Raw genomic sequence first — 19,515 nt, 5'->3', positions numbered from 1 at the left:
TCCCTTGGGTATAAATCTAGAAGTGAAAATTCTGGGTCACACTGTAACTGAACTTTTTGAGGAACTGCCAAGCTGTTTTCTAAAGTGTCTGCACCACTGTGTTCCCACCAGTAATGTATGAGGGTTCCAATGCTCCACATCCTGGCCAACCCTTGTTACTTTCCATCTTTTTATTATGTATATTGAAATGAGCACAAAGTGTTATATCATTGTAGTTCTGTATTTACCTAATGATAACATCGTTTTATGTGATGATTGGTCATTTGTATGTCTTCCTTGGAGAAAAGTCACTTCAAATCCATTGTCCATCTTTTAATTGGTTTATTTTAGTTGACGACTTGTAAGAGTCATTTGTTTTTTCAGATACATATCCCTTATCATATACATAGTCTACAGATATTTTCCCCATTCCATGGATTATCTTTTCACTCTCTTGACAATGTCCTTTGGTGCACAAAACTTTTTAATTATGATGAAGTCCAATTAATCTATATTTTTTCTTTTGCTCTTTTGCATTTGGTGTATCATCTAAGAAATCCATGTCTAATTCAAGGTTGCATTTTTTTACAGGTTTTTTAGTAAGAAATGAACAAAGCCAGCTTTCTTTTCAGAATCAAAATGCAGAACATATGGAAAAATTATGGTATTTAACCTTCACAAGTTTGAGTCTCCACATATAATGCAACCAAGTTTTACATTTTAAACAGCCTGTCTACATACATTCCATCTTCTCCATCTTGGTTCCAAGTTTTAGCTTCATTCCCAATTATGCCAATTCCATTGTCATTCAAACAGAAAAACCCTTCCCAGTCTTTGTCGAAAATTACTATTTAGCTTATCCCCTCCACTACTACTCAACAAACTAGAGGGAAGATGGGGTGTAATATTGAGCAGTACAGAGTCAATGTAATTCATGAGTACCACTTAGTCCTAATGTGAATCTGGTTATGCCTGTGTTTTCTTTTAATACTTTTCTTGTTTTTTTTTTTTTCTCATGCATATTTGACATTTTACCTATTTTGAGTTCATTTTTGTGTATGATGTAATGCAGTAGTCCAACTCTTTTCTCTTGTATATCCAGTTGTTCCACCACCATTATTAAAAATACTATTCTTTTTCCCGTTGAATATTCTTGGCACACTTGTCAAAAATCAGCTGACCATATATATAAGGGTTTGATTCTATACTGTGAATTCTATTATATTGGTCTATAGTCTAGCCTTATCCAGTATATTAGTGTCTTAATCATTACAGTTTTGCAATAATTCTGAAACCAGAAAGTATAGCCTATAACTTTGTTCTTTTTCAAGATTGTTTTGTCTGTTCTGGATCCCTTGCATCCCCATATTTTAGGATCAGGTGGTCAACTTCTGAAAATAAAACCAAACAAGAAAATGAAAACGAGATGTAATTTTGGCAAGGATTGTGTTGAATCTATATTTTAATTTGGGAGATACTATCATCTTAACGGTATTAAATCTTGCAATCTATAACCAAAATGTCCTTCCATTTTATTCTGTCTTTAGTTTCTTTCAGTGTTTTGTAGTTTTCAGGATGTAAGTGTCATATATCCTTTATTAAATTTATTACTAAATATTTTTTCTTTTTTATGCTATGGTAAGGGGAATTGTTTTCTTAATTTTCACTTGTTCACTACTTGTATATAGAAATAGGATTGACTTTTGTGTAATGCTCTTGTATCCTACAAACTGCCAGACTTATATCCTCTCAATTATACTGTGTGGATTTCCTAGAATTTTCTATATACAAGATTGTTTTGTCAACAGGTAGAAATGGCTGTCCTTCTTCATTTTCAATGTGAATGGCTTTTATTTCTTTGTCTTATTTCATTGCCCTAGCTAGAATCTCCAGTATAGTACAGAAGTTATGAGAACTAATTAATAATCCTTGTCTTGCTCTAGATCTGAGGGGAAAAGCTCTCAACTTTTCATTGTTATATACATAGCATGTTAGCCATAAGGTAAGTTTTTTGAGATTCCCTTTATCAGGTTAAAGAAATTTCCTTCCATTCCCAGTTTTTGGAGTTTTTTTTTTTTTTTTTTTTTTTCGTTGTTGTTGATATTGTTTTTTTCTTAAATCATGAGAGGGTGTTTGAATTTTCAAATGACTTTTCTTCACTAATTGAAATAATTGTTTGTATTTCCTCCTTTATTCTGTTGACATGGGCATTACATTGATTGCTCTACCCTGGGATAAGTCTCACTGAGTCACAATGTTTCCTTTTTTGTATATTGTGGCATTCAACTTACTAGTATTTTCTGGCGGATTTCTGTATCTGTGTTCATGAAGGATATTGTTCTATAATTTTCTTTGCTTGAATGCCTTCGTCTGGTTTTGGCATCAGGGTAATACTGACATTATAAAGTGAGATGGAAAGTTCTTGCCCCCTCTTCTTGCTTTTGGAAGAGTTTCTGAAGCACTGATGTTAATTTTTCTTTGATAGAATTCACCAGTGAAGCCATCTGTACCTGGGATTTTCTTGATGGGAAGTTTTTAAATGATTGATTCTCTTTTAATCTCAATCAATTCAGATTTTCAATTTCTTTTGAGTCAGCTTGAGTTGTTTTTCTAAAAATTTGTCCACTTCATTTAGGTTATCTAATTTGTTGGTCTGCAGTTATTCATAGTTTTCCCAATAATTTTTTAAATTTCTAGAAGGTCAGTGGCAATTTCCTCTCATCCCTGATTTTAGTAATTTGAGTCCTATTTTTTCTTGGTTATTCTAGCTAAATAAAGGCTTGTCAATTTTATTGATCCTTTCAGAGTCATCTTTTGGTGTCATTGATTTTTTTTTCTGCATTGTTTTCTCTATTTTATTAACTTCCACTCTAATCTTTATTACTTTTTAGTCTGTGTGCTTTGGGTTTAATTTGTTCTGGTTTCTTGAGACAGAAGATTAAGTTACTGATGTCTTCTTGTTTGATATAGGTTTTTACAGCAATACAGTTCTAAGATATGCTTTACTGTAACCTCAAAGTCTTTTCTAATTGACTTGTGTTTTCTTCTTGAACCCATTATTAGTTTGGTAGTATATTAAGTTTTCCATTTGTCTTTTTATTTCAACTTTTTGATAAAGGTGTATCTAGATGTGAATCTCTTTGTACTTAAACTACGTGAGGTTCTTATATCTGTTATTCATCAATTTTAATTGGGATTTTTTGCAGGATTATTTCTTAAATTATTTTTTCCATCCATTTCTCCTCTCTCTTTCTGGAACTTCTTTTACACATATGTTGGTGTACTTGGATGTTTCAAGTCTCTGTGTCTCTGTACTTTTGTCTTCAAGCATTTTTTTCTCTATGTGTACATTTCTATTCATCTACTTTTGAATTCAACAATATTGTCTTCTGCTTTATTAAATTCGCTGTTGAGATCATCCAGTGAATATTGTTGTGCTTGAATTTCCAGTAACTTCTTTGTAAGTTTCTGTGTCTTCATCAGTAGGTCCTATTTGTTGGGTCATTTTCATCCCATTTTCCACAAATCCTTTAAATATGGTTTCATTTGATTACTTGAACATATTCTGAAGACTTTGAAGTCTGCCTCTGCTTAATCAATACCTGGACCTACTCAGAGTCTGTTTTTATTTAGCTTTTGTTATTTTTCCTGAGTTTGGGTCACAATTTCCTGTGTCTCTACATCTAGTAATTGTTGTGGACAATTGAACACTTGGTTAATACCTTGTAACAGCCCTAGATTTTATTTTATTGGTAGTGGGGACAGAACCCAGGAATGCTGTACTACCAAGCTACATTGCCAACCCTTATTTTCTATTTTGAGAAAGGGTCTTGCTAAGTTGTACCTGCTGGCCTTGGGTTAGTGATCTTTCTTCCTCAGCTTCCTGAATAGCTGTGATTACAGGCTGGCATCACTGTGCCCAGCCAATTCTGACATTTTTTTTTAACTGAGAGTTTTTGCTATTGTTTGGCTTTTTTGTTTTGTTTTTGTGTTTAGTAACTTTCCTGGATTTAATTAGGGTGAATCCCCATGGTATATGGACACTAATATCTCTGCTTAGTATTGTGTTATGTTTTATTATGACTTCCCAAGCATCCCCCTTGTGTCTGCAAAGTTTAATGGACAGCTAATGATAGTTGGCACTCAAACATCTCAAATCTATAAAGTTTCAACCCACAACCAGTGGATCTGCATATGGACTTTGGAACACATTACAAGTTCAGGAAGTTTTTAAGTCTTCTCCGGGTTTACTTTCCCCTGGACCATCCCAGTTCTGCCTAGCATGTGCACACAGACTACCAGGAACCATAGATATGGGAGATCTTGGCCTCTCTGATATCTTTCCTGTGAATACTCATGACTTCTCAGTCAACCAAAGACTATGGAGAGCTTGGTTCTTCCTGGGTCTTCCTTGCACATGCTCACAATCTCCCAGTTACCAAAGAATATGTGACCATGCAACCCCTCCACCCCTTTCTAATTACTTTTGCAAGTAATTAGAACTCCTTTTACATTTCCGGCTAATCCACTGGTCTGCTGGTCACTCCATGCTCACAACTTTAGGGTTCCAGAAATTGTGGTATTTTCCATTCTCCACTAAGTTTGTTCTCTTTATCGACAACACCACTGGGTTGGGGTTTTTCACCCCAAAGTCCTGAGCTAGTCACTCCTCTTGAAGAGTGAAGCTGCTCATTTCCACAAGGTCCAAAGCATCCCTCATCTAGTAACACTATTGCAACAACTCAGCTAGCAGTAAGGATGGGAGAAGCCCTAGTCAAGAACAACAGAATCCCACCTTATTCCAAAACTGTATGAATAAATGCCTCTAGTTAATAGTGTTTGGTTGGTTTCTAGAACTGGTAAGTGGCTGTTTTGAAAAAATTTGTCCAAGTTCATACTTGGTTTGGGGAAGATGTTGTGCCATCCCCTCTACTCCACTCTCTCCAGATTTTGTGCTGTACATATCTTTTTCAAGTTGTGGTTTTTACTCAACATCCTGTTTTCAAATTTAGTTATACCGAAACCTTCATTCATTCCTTTTAACAGCTATCTAGGCTTCTGTTATGGAATAAACCATGATCTATTTGTTTTTCTACTGAAAGTGTTACAGACGTGGCTGCAGTGAACAACTGTTTTCATAAGTCCTTATGTACAAGTTTGAGAGTTTCTCTAGAGTAGGTAATTCTCTGGAGTTGCTGGGTCACAAAACATGCATTTAAACTTTCCTAGAATTTGCTGAACTGCTCCACAGAGCTAGCAAAGTATGTGTTGCTGCTTTTGCATTCTCACTTAATAACATCCAACATTTAATTTTTTCTGGTTCTCATTTTCATTTCCCTGATTAGAATGGACAAACCCCTACTTCCACTCTGCTTATTGGCTCAAAGTGTTTCCAGTTGTATGAATTGCCTACTGCATGTCTTCTCATTTTTCTATTAAAATTTCTTTTTGTTATTAATTTGTAGTTTTCCTAGTCCCTGACTTTTCTTTTCACTATATATACTTTCTTTCGTTAATCAAAATGATCATAATTTTCCTTTTAAATTTATATTTCTAAAACTTTTTCCTATCTTGCTCTCATAAAGTTATGCTCTTGTTTTTTCTTTAAATTGTTTATACTTAGTCTTTAAAGTATTTATTAATTAATGATTATAGATAGTGTTAATTGGAGATTTAATTTTGTCTTTTCCCAGATGACTAGCCAATTATTCCAGCACTTTTGACTGACTAGCCCTTCCTTTCTCACTGATTAATGTCATAGGCCAAACAAATTAACATATGTAAAGCATTTAAAACAGTGACAAACTATGTCATTAGTAGTGATAATAGCAAATTTTATATATGCATGGGTACATTTCTAGATTGTTAGTTGGTTGCATAGGTCTATTTATCTATTGCTGCACCAACATTCTGCTCTCTTACTGGAAAATTGATGTAAGTATAACTAGAAGATAAGAACTTTCTTTGCAGGTGTGGTGGTGGGCAACTGTAATCACAGGTATTCAGGAGGCTGAGGCAGGAGGATCAGGTGTTGGAGATCAACCTGGGCAACAAAGGGAGACCTTGTCTCAAAAATAAATAATAAATAAATAAATAAATAAATAAATATAAAAACCAGCAACAACAAAAAAGAAACATTTCTCTTTCTCTTCCCCTTCCTCCTTGCTTCTTTTTCTTTTTCAAAATTGTACTGAATATTTTCAGCATTTTATACCTCCATATGAATTTTAGGGTTAGTTTGTCTAATACTATGAAAAAGCTTACTGTGAGTTTGATTGATAGTGCCATGAATTCACAGAATGATACATATCTGACACCATTTCCATCTTTACTACAATGGGTCATCTAGCATGGGGTGTCTTCTCAAGATTTCCTATACATCCTATAAAAAGTTTTATAATCTTCCTTTAAGTTTCTATACAATCTTAACTAAGTTTATTCCTAATAACGTCATAAATTTATTACCCTTACCATAGGTAGCTTAAATATTATATTTTCTAATAGTAGTCTGTTCATCAGATCAATGCTCTGTGTACATGATATTACAATTTCACTTTTGTTACAATTTTTTTTAAACTTTTGATTTACTTTTCTTGTGTGCCAGTTAATACCTGCCATAAAATGTGAGTTAAGAGTGAGCTACCTTCTCTCAATACTGGTTTTAAAGAGACTACTTCTAAAGGTTTTGCTATATCTTTTTCTGTAGAGCTCTTTTTAGAGATTTTAGTGACTTTTATGTTATTTCTAGACAGAATTTTTCTTAATGGCTGTTGAATTTTATCATATGTTTTCAGCATACCAAATTGATCACTTAGACTTTTGTCCTTTAAGTCTGTGAATACAGTAAATCATGCAAATAGATTTTTATAAAAAATTATCTTGAATTCCTGTGATAAAGTTGTGTTTAACTGATTCATTGTTGAAATACTCTGCTTATGTATCTTTAAGGATTTTTATTTTGTCCCTTAGTGAGGTAGTCTCATTACCTGATTCAGGAATGAAAGATGATCTAAATCTTCCAAACAACTTGGGGCGTCTTTCCTGCCTTTTCTTTTTATAAAATAACTTGTATAAAATAAGGAATATCTGTTTGAGAGTCATTTAGAATATGTTTATAACACTATTGAAGGCCATTTAAAATATGCTTGTAAAGCCATTCAGCTTCAGTTATGAGCATTCATTTAACAGCGATGGTCATATTTTTACACTTCTTTCTATGTCAATTTTGGTAAGTTTTTATCAAAACATTTATTTTTGTAAATTTTTAAAATTATTGTCATAAGAATATAATGATATTCTCCTCTAATTAAAATGTGTAACCATAATACCCTTTTTATCCTAAAGTGCTTATTTCTGCCTTTTTTTCATGGCCAAATGCCAAAGGTTTGCATATTTTATTACCTTTTCAAGAACTGGCAATTGATTTAATTGATATTCCCTTATGTTTTGTTATTTTTCCAAAGTAGTTTTAAGTCCACAACAAAATTGAGAAAAAAGTATAGAAACTTGCCATATTCCTCCTACCTGGCAGATTCCCCATTATCAGCATCACCCGCCAGCATGGTGCATTAGCTACAATTGATGAATGTGCATTAACAAATTTTTAATACCCAGAATCTGCAGTTTACATTGGGGTTAACTCTTGATGTTGTTCATTCTATGGGTTTAGATAAATTAAGAGTGACTTGTGTCCATCATTATGGTACCACGCAAAGTACTTTTACTACCCTACCCTACAAATCCTCTGTGCACCACCTCTTCATCCCTCCCTCCTCTTCTAACCTGTCAACTTCTGATCTCTTTACTGTCCCTATAGTTTTGCCTTATTCAGAATGTTATAAAATTTGAAATAATACAATGTATGACCTTTCCAGATTGACTCCTTTCACTTAGTAATATGCATTTAAATCTCCATGCCAATCTGTGGCTTGGTAACTCATTTCTTTTTAGTGCCAACTAATATTCCATTGTATGGATGTACCACAGTTCATTTTTCCATTCATCTAGTAATTGATATCTTGGTTTGTTCTAAATGTTGGCAGTTATGAACAGAGTTGCTATGAAATTTTTCATTTTCCCTTTTCCTTCTTAGAAGAAGGAAGGGAATTTTCTCTGATTACTGTGAAAACATGATAGAGCTTTTGGAGATGACAAAATTGTGCTCACCCACTCCCAGTGACAGGGTACTCTTAGAGTTTCCATCTCTCAAACTTATCCTCATCAGCAATTTGTCTATTACAGCTTGGGTTTTCCGGTCCAGGCACTGGTTCCCATGGGATTCTCAAATAATGAGTCTTCGCTCCAGTAAGGTGATTCTCTGTGTTTGCCTATCAACCTCTCCCATTTAGGAAAGAGTATGTGTCTCACTTTTCTTACCAACCTAAGAAGAATTGACTTTTCAGTTTGTTCATCTCTTTGCTATTTGTTAGGACAGAGGATTGACTTCCAAATTTCCTACATGCTAGACCAGAAACCAAAACTCATTTTGTCATTTTCTTGTTTCATTAATATCTGATGTTATAATTTATTATTTCTTTATGTATCTTTCTTTGTGTGTATTCATTTTTTTCTGACTTCTCATGTTGAACATCTAGCTCATTAATTTTCTGTTTGTTTTTCTTTTATATATTTATGCATTTAGAAGCATAATATCCCAATAAATACTGCTTTAGCTTATTCTACCCAATGAATATGTGATTTCAGTGTTTCTAAGTTTTTATTTTTCAATATTCAATATGTTTTCAGTTCACTATTTAGAGTATTTATTAATTAAAATTTAAAATTTCTAAATGCCAAGATCTTAATTCAAAGTAGAATGGAGAAAATAGCAGTAAGCCACTATCCCTGCTGCAAGAACTAGAAAAATATAAGCAAATTATGAAAATCATTACATTTATAAAGACTTTAGACAGTTTGGAGGTAATAAAGATAAGATAAACTAAAGTTCAAGAAATAAGAGAGTTACTTCTAGGTAAGCAGACATCACTGTTCATTTTCTTCTGTAGGAGCATTTACCAAAATTAGACACCAGCTGCATATCAGTTGTGGCCTAGGTAGAGGAATTCTACTGGGTGAAAGAAAACCTATGGAACTTTTGACAGTTGCATGGCTTGACATGATGCTTGGGAATCTTGAGGAACTCCAAATATATGTCTGTGTGCTGAGACTGAGGGGTTGTGTTTATTGTAGATCTAGTAGAAAGGGGACCTCAAACAATCACATCATAAATGTCACTCATATGACAATGGAAACTAGAGGTGGACTGGTCTCTAACTAAAACTGAAACCTACTATGACTCAGTTTCTGATGGAAACTAATCAACCCTTTGTCCGAGTTACTTAATAGAAGATGGGGGGAAGCTTTCTCAAAAGAAAATAGCAAAAAATGTCAGTCTTTATGATTTTTATATACAATATCTATTATAGCACAAATATTATTAGACAAGTAAGAGGCAAAGCAGGTAGCCAGTATTCAAGCAAAACGGGACACAATAGGAGCAAACACACACAAAAACAGAAACAAACACACAGATGATGCATACATTAGAGATAGCATATAAAGGACTTTAAAATTACTCTTATAAATATGTTAAAGAAAATGAATAAAAATGAAGAACTTCAACAGATGAATGGAATTTATTTTTTAAAAACTGAAATTCCTAGAAGTAAAGAAGTAATATTTCTGAATACAAGACTTATATGGCTGCATTTTATAGGGCTTTGAACACAAAAGAGACAAAACTAGTGAACCCAGAGATCAACAACAAATATCCAAAGTGGTAGATGAAAACATGAAAAGACCAAAGCGGAGCACAAGAGATGTTTGAGACATCTTTAGAAGGCCTAACGTGAATAATTGGATTCGCAGAAGAGAAGGAGAAAATGGGTCAGAAGGAATATTTGAAGAAAATAGAAATATAGCTGAGATATTTTATTCAAAACTGATAAAAGGAATCAACAGATTTAAGAAGCTCAACAGATCCCAAAGCAAACATAATACTATTGTAATCAACTGCATAAAATCAGAGCTAAAAATAAAATACTTCTTTAAAACTATAAAAATTACTTTGCAAGAAGCAACAAGAAAACAAGTTTTTGATTTTTCAGCTGAAACTATGAAGACCAGTAATTGGTAGAATGAAGTCTTTTAATTGCTGGAAGAAAAACCTGCCAAATTAGAGTGCTTTGTCCAATGAAACTACCATAAATGAAAAAGAAATAAAGGTTTTGTCAGAGAAACAAAAGTGAATATAATTGAATACTATGACCTAAACTAAAAATTAGTAAAGAAAATTCTTTGACTTGAAAGAAAAGAATCCCAAATAGAAACATGATAGTGTAAGAGGAGGTGAAGAAAACTAGAAAAGACTAAATATGGAATACTAATGGCTTTTGGAGTGGGGGAGGTACCAGGGATTGAATTCAGGGGTCCTTGACCACTGAGCCACATTCTCCACCCTATTTTGTATTTTATTTAGAGACAAGTTCTCACTGAGTTGCTTAGCGCCTTACTTTTGCAGAGGTTTGCTTTGAACTTGTGATCCTCCTGTCTCAGCCTCCTGAGCCGCTGGGATTATAGGTGTGCACCACAGTGACTGGCTAATATTATTGAATTTTTAAGACAACAAAAATTATGTCATTTGGTGTTTATAACATGGAATAACCCTACAACAAATAGGACAGGGCGTAAATGGAATTTACTGTCATAAAATTCTTGTAAGGAAATTATAAACTTATGAATTTAAGATAAACTGGAGTCTTATTGGAATAAGTTAAGGATGAACATTGTAGCTTTTAGGATAATCACTAAAATGTTGAAAAGGTACAGCCACATAACTATTAGAGGAAATAAATAGATTAATAAAAAACATACTTAATTTTTAAAAGGTTAAAAGAAAGGAGAAATAAAGGCATAAAAACAGATATAAAGAATAGGAAGGAAATAAGAAGATGATGGACCTAGATCCAACTATATAAATTATCACATTAACTATGACGTTTTTACTCTTATCATTCACCTAACCTTGTTATCTTTTGTCTCCTGTTGTAGTTCTCCCTTTCTTTTATGACCACTCCAAATCAGCCACCACCAATTTTTATGCTCAGCATTCTTTCATGCATATCACTTTTTCCTTGTAAGTTCATTTTTCTTCTTTCTTTTTTCACCTTCAGTAAATTTTTCTTCAGGTTCTGCAATCAGTAAATTCTCTCATTCCTCACATATCTGAAAATGTCTGTTCTCCTCTCCTGTTCAAGGCTGCTTCTGATCTAGCAGTTTGTCTGCCTTTCGTTTATGTTCACTTTTAAGATTTTCTTCTTGTCTTTGACACCTTACAGCTTCACTGTGCTCTGGATTAGGGTACTGATTTCTTATTCATCTTGTTAAGGGCTGGCTGACTGCCATAAACCCTATAATTTATGTCTTTTTTTCAATTCTGGAAAGTTTCAAATTTGGATAAATTGTTCAACTTCTCATGTTAGTCCCCTCCCGAACCCTTCAGTGCCACCCTCATTTACTGACAATATTACTATTTAGGTCTGTCACAATCTGGCCCATGCTCTTGTCTGTAATTAAGTTTCCCATTCCATATTGGTCTGCGAGGAAAGCTCTGTCACTCAAACTGGTGATGCCATTTTGCTGTTAATAACTCAGCTCTCACCTACAGTGAAGTCTTTCCTGAAGCCTCTTCTCCCCGACCTTGCTGTGTTCTGTGTATCCACTGTTTCCTGCTTCTTCAGGTATCTGTTGCTTGCATACATCTCTTTAACTAGACTGAAGTTCCCACTAGGCAGCTCCCTTTGTATTTACAGAGACAAATACTTGGTATGGGCTGTATAAATGTTTGTAGGTGGCATAAATGAATAGATGAATGAATGGATCCAGAATTGAGGTTAAACACTATCTACTTGTTAGGGATCTTATAAACCCTAACTGTATACCATGCGTGAAGAGCTCTTTGCATATGGCAAGTGCTAATCCATTGTTTCAATCTCTGCAATTCATGCATTATCTTGGTACAGCAGGTTATGTACCAAATTAGTTGTCTCTTTAAATTTCCTTATTCCATATGGCATAAAAAGAGTTCTTAGTGTTCTTTGATCATAATGAAGTATATTTTTAGCTCTGTGCCTTTACTTCCAATTGCTACACTTCTCAGAGACTGAAAAAACACTGAGGCATTCTATGAGAATGCTTGATATCGTCTGACAGTTATGACAGTCTATCATGAAAAAGTTCATTTCTGGATGCCCATCTCCCCTACCTCTTAAGGGTGTTCTGGTCTGTCTTTAGATTTCTGCTTCAATTTTACCTCATGAGCTTTTACTGACCCTCCTTATAAAATAGCAAATTTCCACTTATTTCCATTCTTTATTACCTTTTACCTGCTTTATTTTTCTAGCATACTTCTCTACAAATGAAAGTGTTTAACACTTATCATTTGCCCTTCCATTCCCCCTCACACTAGCATATAAACTTCTTAAACCAAGGAACTTTTCTCCATGCCTGCAACAGTATAGCACATACTAGGTGTTCAATAAATATTTGTTGACTAAGCGTATCTGTGTAGGTGCCACTGCTTCTCAATAGTAAAACCCTGGTGCTATAGCAGACAGACACCCTAGAGTCACTCTGGGCATGCTAGTCTTCAACACTCATCTTGATGTGGGATGAGATGATAAAACTTGACTGTTTTGCTTTTCTTAAAACAGACTGCCTAATGCATGATTTCATCCTGAAAACTAAAGAAATCACTTCCTTTCCTGGCAGGCGCCTAAACCAAGTTCTGAGGTGGCCGTATACAAAGCCCGTCTGTTCTCCACTGGTTTAAAGATAGTGACAGTTCCTGCCTGCTTTTAGCAAGCTTTCTTTTGCTTTTTGTTTCTTTCACTGCTTTAGGAAAATTTACATATCTTTTCTACCCATTTGATCATTTTGACCTTGGCAAGAGCTTTCAATTAACAGCGTGGGCATTTGTAAAAAGAAAGCATCCATTTACAATGTTTATGGGAAATAAATTCTTATTATTTCATAGAAACAAACATCCAAAGCTATAACTTTTTTGTATATTATGATAAATGACTTGCTGAAGGTCATGTAACTAACTTCTGGCATACACATGGGTCCAACACACATGTTCAGTGATTCCCAGTCAAGAGATCTTCATACGCTGCTACCTTTGTCTTAATAAGTTCATTTCTGCTTCACTTGCTACCTATGCATTAACCTAAAGCCCCTCAATTTGTATCTCATTAGTGGGACTCTTGTCTGTGCTATCAGTTGTCTTACTTCCTCCAACCTTCTATTATCAGACTACTTTATTGGTTTTTCATGTACTGTCAAGCTTTTTTCTCCAGGTTTAGCATGATTGAAAATAATCTGGCCTTTCAAAGCTAAGCTGACATTCCAAGGTCAACTTTGTGGTCAATGAACATGCATAGATAGCCCAAGGAGTCTGACATAATCTATCCTCTGCTTGAAAAAGAATTTACCTCTGCCTGTGGTTCCTTGTTAGGGATGTGCTACTGTCAGCTTGTTGCTGAGATTAGCAATGCACACTGTGCAGACTGCCCGATTAGCAATGCATGGTGTTCCTGATTATAGAGTAGACTCTTAGGGGTTGTGTAGCTCTTTGTGTGTGTTGCGGGGAGGGCGGGGAGTTACTGGGGATTTAACCCATAGGCATTCTATCACTGAGTCACACTCCCAGCCCTTTTTATTTTGAGACAGGAACTCACTAAGTTGCTTAGGATCTCACTAAATTGTCCAGCATGGCCTCAAATTTGCAGTCCTCCTGCCTCAGCCTCTCAAGTCGCTGGGATTGCAGGCATGGGCCACCATGCCTGGCTAAGGGCTTATTGCCCCTCTATTTCTGCACCGAAGGTACTTACTGACACCAGAATTTAGGACTCAAGACTGAGGATATCAATGAACTGGCAGTGCCTCCTAGTGGCTAAGGGTTCAAAGATCTACAACTGAAACGTGACCATGGCAATAACAGCTCATCTGACAAACCCCAGTGCTGCCCTCTCCTTCCTTTTGAGTCTCGTTCCCCCATTATGCAGTAAGAACTCGGTGCTGATCAGCTCATCATTGTCTACCAGTCTTTTTTGGGTAATCTGCCAACTAAATTCCCCAAAATGACCATGACAACAACAAAAAACAGTTGGAATGGGGGCAGGAAACACAAATTTTAAAAGTCACTAATGTCCCTAGAGGTGGTTATTCTGAAAAGTGCTTTGTAATAATGTGGTCACTGATTTCTTCCTGGTCGGTCCTGTAGGTGCTCTGACACACCCCCACACCCTGTAGGAGCCATCAGTTGCCCAGAAGTGCCATAACCTTCCTGTAGTTACACTTATGAAGCATCCTCAAAAATAATTTCAGATATGTTACAAATATATGCAGAGGGGTCCAGCTGGTTTCTCTGGAAGCTTTTTGAATAGAATATGCATGATTCCAAAAACCATATTTTAGTCTGTATGCTTCATAAAAATGAAAGATGTCATGTCTACAAGTATAACCTTGAGATTACTGCCCCTAGGCCTTTGCTGGCACAGAATATGTAAATGTAGATTCGGGTCTGAGAAAGAGCACCTCTGGGAACTAGGGAGGAACCATGAAGGCACCACATCTCCACCAGGGGGAGAGATCCTGTGCAATAGGTAAGGCCCTGCCACAACAAAATGGAGTTGGGAGTTTGTCTTTAGTGCCAAGGAATTCTTTCTTTGATATGTTCCCATGGTCCCCAAGGCCATCATGCTGTGTCTTGTCTCCTGAAATTACCCTCTTCCAGAAAATGCCACATACCAGCCCTTTTCTCTTTGCTCTATCTACCCTTCCCCCATCAAAACACACCTACCCCCTATCCAGTCTCCCAAGGTCTTGGTGTGCATTCTGATAAAGCATCGTGGGCTAAGATTTGAGTACAGGTCATCACACATTGTTCTGTTCCTTCTTTTGACATTTGCATTTTAACTGGGGATTCCTGAAATCCTTGACTCTTCTGGGTAACCATCCTTATCTCCCAACTACATTACCACACACCTCCATGATCCTCAGTGTCCAATCCCAAAGGTGACACTGTTTACACAGCATGCCCTTTGCTTCTTTTGAGTTTTTTTTTTTTTTTTTTTTTAATGTCCCCCGGACTGACACCCTTGCACTGTCGCTGCAGTACAAGGTCTTTGACCAGCGTCCAAGGACTTTAACCTGGGGCCTAAAGTTAAAACATTCTGATTTTTATTTACCCAATACCCAAACACATTGAAAGTAGAGGAGCAACACGAGAAATACACCACCCCGAGCGACTGGGCAGTAGGATTTCTCACGAATGCCTGCAGCTTGACAACAAAGGTTTTGTGGAATATTCCAAAAGAGGGAGAGATTTTGGCACTTCTTTGGAAGAGTCCAGGCAATTAAAATTCATCGTAGCCAGCATTTTCAGAATTAGGGATGGGAAAGATGAGTTAACGGTGGGGACAATTAGGGGGCATTCTGCTACAAGCCTGGCATTTGTACTACCACTACTGTGTCTTGTCGACAGGTTTCTGAGAAATTTCCAGAACATGCCCTACACCAGCCAGAAGAGCCCGGGTTCTCCTAACACCCACCCCCACTCTTGACCTTTTTCCCCTTCTGCCAACCCTCCCACACCCAGCCCGCCTGTGTGCCTTCGGTTCATAAGCGGCTTCACCATCTCCGGGGGCAGCTCTCCCAAAAGACTGCCCAGCCAGCTCTGTGGCGTCGAGCGGCGCCCGCATCCCCGCGCGCACAGGCGGCTCCGGGGCTGCGCCGCGCTGATTCGCTGCCGCGCAGACTGCGGCGCCGCGCCGCGCCCGCCCCTCGCCGCGCGCGCCTGGTGCAGCCTCAGTCTGTCTGCAGCCGCGCGGCCGCCGCGAGCCCAGCTGCTGCAGCCGGGGCACCACGCCTGAGTGCAGCTCAGCGCCCCCGAAGAGCAACGGCGAGTCCCCAAAGCCCGCACCATGCAGGCCACTGCCGATTCCACCAAGATGGACTGTGTGTGGAGCAACTGGAAAAGTCAGGGTATTCTTTTTATTTCAGTAGTGCATGCCTGCGGCGCACGCGAATTCCGGGATCCGGACTCGTCCATTGTGCATCATTTCACCTGTGGGACCTATGCATGCTTTATACTCAAGAGCTTTCTGTCGGGGGGGAGTAAACGTGTTATTTCAAAAATCAAAATGAATGGTGTTTGATTTTTTTTCTTCATTTTTTTTAACCCTCTTCATCCTTTGTTGTCTTGTTGTAATGCTGCTATTTGAAATAATGCATCTTTTGCCTCCTCAGGGAGCTCCTTTGGCGTTATCATTCAGTACTTGTTTAATCTTTTCTCATCCCGAGAGTTAAAGTGCTGCTTATTGTTTCATACATCCCCGTGCATTTATTTCTGCCTAAAGGTTGAAATCTCCTAGCAGAACCATTAACTGAGGGCTCTAGTACATCCTTTTAAGAGGACACACCCATTTGAGGGTTGTTATTTGTGGTCACACAAAGGAGACCGGAAACGTAGACTAGTTCTTCAAATCCTGAAAATATGATGGCGTAGCCACATATTAGAATGGCTCACTTTTGAAATATTTCGGTGTTTTTGTCTGTCATCCTAGTAACCTGTAACTACTATTTATTAATAATTGGATTCTATAGAATAAATGGAGGGAAATAACAAAACAGTGACGGCCGCCCTCCAGTATAACAGATTTATTTTGAAACAGTCCATATTAGCACTGGGTGTGGCCACCCTCCAGCCTCGCTTGGATTGCTTTTCAGCCATTTTTATTCAGCCTCATACTTCACACATCCATCTCTCCTTTGTTACATTAAAATTCTGCTCCTCACCTAGCTCAAGTGAAAGATGATAAGGAGAAAGAGATAATTTGCAAGAATGAATTGTGTGTCATCAACTTGGGTGTCTGTAAGGTGAAGTGTCTTTTGATGTTTAACAAATATGGTTCTGAAGGCGTTTGGATGTAACCTGCAGGGTTTTGCAGCAGCCCTCAGGGGACCAAGAATACTCTGGAGCAGCAGCTGATTTTTTTTTTTTTCCCTGAACTTGGCCATCTTCCCCTAGTAATTTTATATCACTGAAAGAATAGGTTTCCTTTTCATCTTTCATGCTTTTCGGGAGTTTTTCTTCAGTATATATTTTAAGAAAAAGTTAATATATATCTCAGAATTGACAGCATGCTTGCTCTGCCTCTTGTTTGTTGGATTGGGTGGCATTGACAAAAATATAGTAGTCTACTTGAAAATGTGTGTGTCTATTGGAAATAAATTGTCAAAGGTAAATAGATGGACCACAAATTTAAAGCCAATAAATAAGAAATGTACAGCAATCAAGGGTCATATTTTTGGAAAACGATGACAGCTACATAGAAAAGCATGTGTTTAATATAGATGGCAGCTGTGAAAATTCCTTGTAACATTTCCTCCGTACATGTTTAGACCCATCAGTTTATTTCATATACACACTTGACAACCTGGGCTCCATAGAATATCAAGTTTAGTTGGACATAAAGACTGGTGATTAGACTATGATTATGAGTTTCTTCTATTCTTAACAAAAGTATATACCAAAAGATGGCAGATTTTCTGTTTTATGAGTATAAGACATAGGACATTATTTCATCACAGTCCTATTTGTTTTGTGTCTGTTGACTTTCTCTGGAGCGGTTGTTAAAAAATAAAAACATGGAAATTCACAGCAAGCACCATAATTCATCCATTGAAGGCATTTCTGCTCATTTCCAATGTACAACTACTTGTGAAGATTAATTCAAGATCATTTAGAATCTTTTACACTCAGTGACCTTTTGGTCATCTTTAATATCATTGATTTTCTTATGTCAGATAGAACAAAGCCATTATCTTGAAAAGTGACTAATAACTGACTGGGTGGGTGGGTTTATTGGCACAAAAGAGAAATAGTAAGAAATGAATTATGCCTTTTTTTCCTCCCCAATGTGAAAACTTTCAGCTAAACTAAACCTACAAGATTTTTTTCTTTAACAATTTCAATGTATCTTCTTCACTTTAATTTTCTCCTCATCAAAAGTAGTTGTTCTTAACTCATACTGCACATTAGAATCACCTGGGGAGCTTTAAAAACCAAAGGATGCCTGGATCCCACCCCAGAGATCCTCATTCATTTGAGTCAAGCATTGGCAGTATTTTTAAAACACTCCTCAGGTGAGTTTAATATGCACTGAGGGTTGCAGCCACGGGTGTGTAATACCCATGGGCCGGCAGAGGTTCAGGGTACCAATGATGACACAGGGATGATCTAGGAGCATCTGCAAATGCAGTTAAAAGAAGTCAGTGCAACACCATTGAAAATGTCCTCTGCAAGTGTTAGGAAGTGAGCATTTTGCCTATAGAGGAAATAAATAATGTGAACTTTACGATTCCTTCATATTATTAAATATTTCACGGAGCATTTGCAGTAGATTGAATATTTCATGATGATTCCACTGAAATTAATTACAATGTATCATAAAAACTACAATACATGTGAAAAAGGATCTCTCCATCTATTAACATAATTTCAGCTGTAATGAATGTTTAAAGGCTAAAAGTTTACATTATATAACTTTATACAGATTCCACTTCCAACATAAAAAGATTGACCAAAAAGGTGTTAATAAAGCAAAGCACATTCTACTTAGTAAAAACAAAATGAGCTAAAAACAATAACCTAGTGCAACACATATATAGATAAAATCTTCCAGAGCCCAACAATCCTAATGTTTATGGGGCACTTTTGCCGTGCACTTTACTTGAATTGTTGTGCTTAATCCTCTCAAATCCTGACATGTAGTTTTCATTATCCTCAGTTACAGGTGATGACAGGCCTCTCTCAGGGCACACAGCTAGTGATGCCAGAGGCCTTCACTCCTCACTGTTCCGCCATCTGCCTCCAAGATAGATGGCTTTTCCCCCAGTGCCTTTCTGAAGACTTGAATTATCTGTGTAATGGCGATTGTGTGGGCTTCACAAGTCCTCGTTTTTCATTTTTGCCGAACAAATGAATAACATTTTTGCCAAATGAAGGACTCAAGTTTTCATTTTGCCAAACATGTCACTTGATGTTTCCAGTTTACCCTTGGACCTCATGAAGCTCAGAGAAGTAGAGTGACTTGCCCAATATTTTGTGATAAGTAGCAAACGAAGTAGTAAAAGGTGATTCCCTCGGCTTCGAATTCAGAGTGCGCCCACACCAACACAAGGCACCTGGGTGACTAATGCTGCGTTACAGAAAATGAACTATCTCCTCCGAGATAGTTTCACATAGGTTCTTTTTTATTATTATTTTGAAGAAAACAAACTTCAGCAGCGAGGCAGGGATTTGCCCAGTTTCTACTATGGTTGTTGTGGTCATCACATCATCGTCCTAAATTCTCCACCTATGTTAACTGTGTGTCAGTTGCTGTCCTAAGCTCCTGTGGCATGCCTTCTCTTCCCTTAGGCTTCATGACATCCCTCTCCTGTACAGAGGAGGAAATGGAAGGTGTTAAGGTT

At 36.9% G+C, this 19,515-nt stretch overlaps 1 protein-coding gene across 2 annotated transcripts in view; it reads left to right on the top strand.

The window, feature by feature from the left end:
- Rtn1 (reticulon 1) overlaps window positions 1–19,515 on the top strand; it is a 219,307-nt gene that overhangs the window by 177,899 nt on the left and 21,893 nt on the right. The window contains exon 1 of one of the 2 annotated variants that reach the window (XM_047541706.1): window positions 15,812–16,023. The exons of the other annotated variant lie outside the window; for it this stretch is intronic. Within the exon in view, the coding sequence (XP_047397662.1) occupies window positions 15,963–16,023 (61 nt within the window). The 5' untranslated portion in view covers window positions 15,812–15,962. Of the gene's footprint in view, window positions 1–15,811; window positions 16,024–19,515 lie in introns of those variants that run through there. 2 annotated transcript variants of the gene reach the window in all.

This window comes from Sciurus carolinensis, chromosome 2 (genome assembly GCF_902686445.1).
Source record: "Sciurus carolinensis chromosome 2, mSciCar1.2, whole genome shotgun sequence".
Lineage (NCBI taxonomy): Eukaryota > Metazoa > Chordata > Mammalia > Rodentia > Sciuridae > Sciurus > Sciurus carolinensis.
This window is presented reverse-complemented; position numbering and strand designations above follow the sequence as displayed.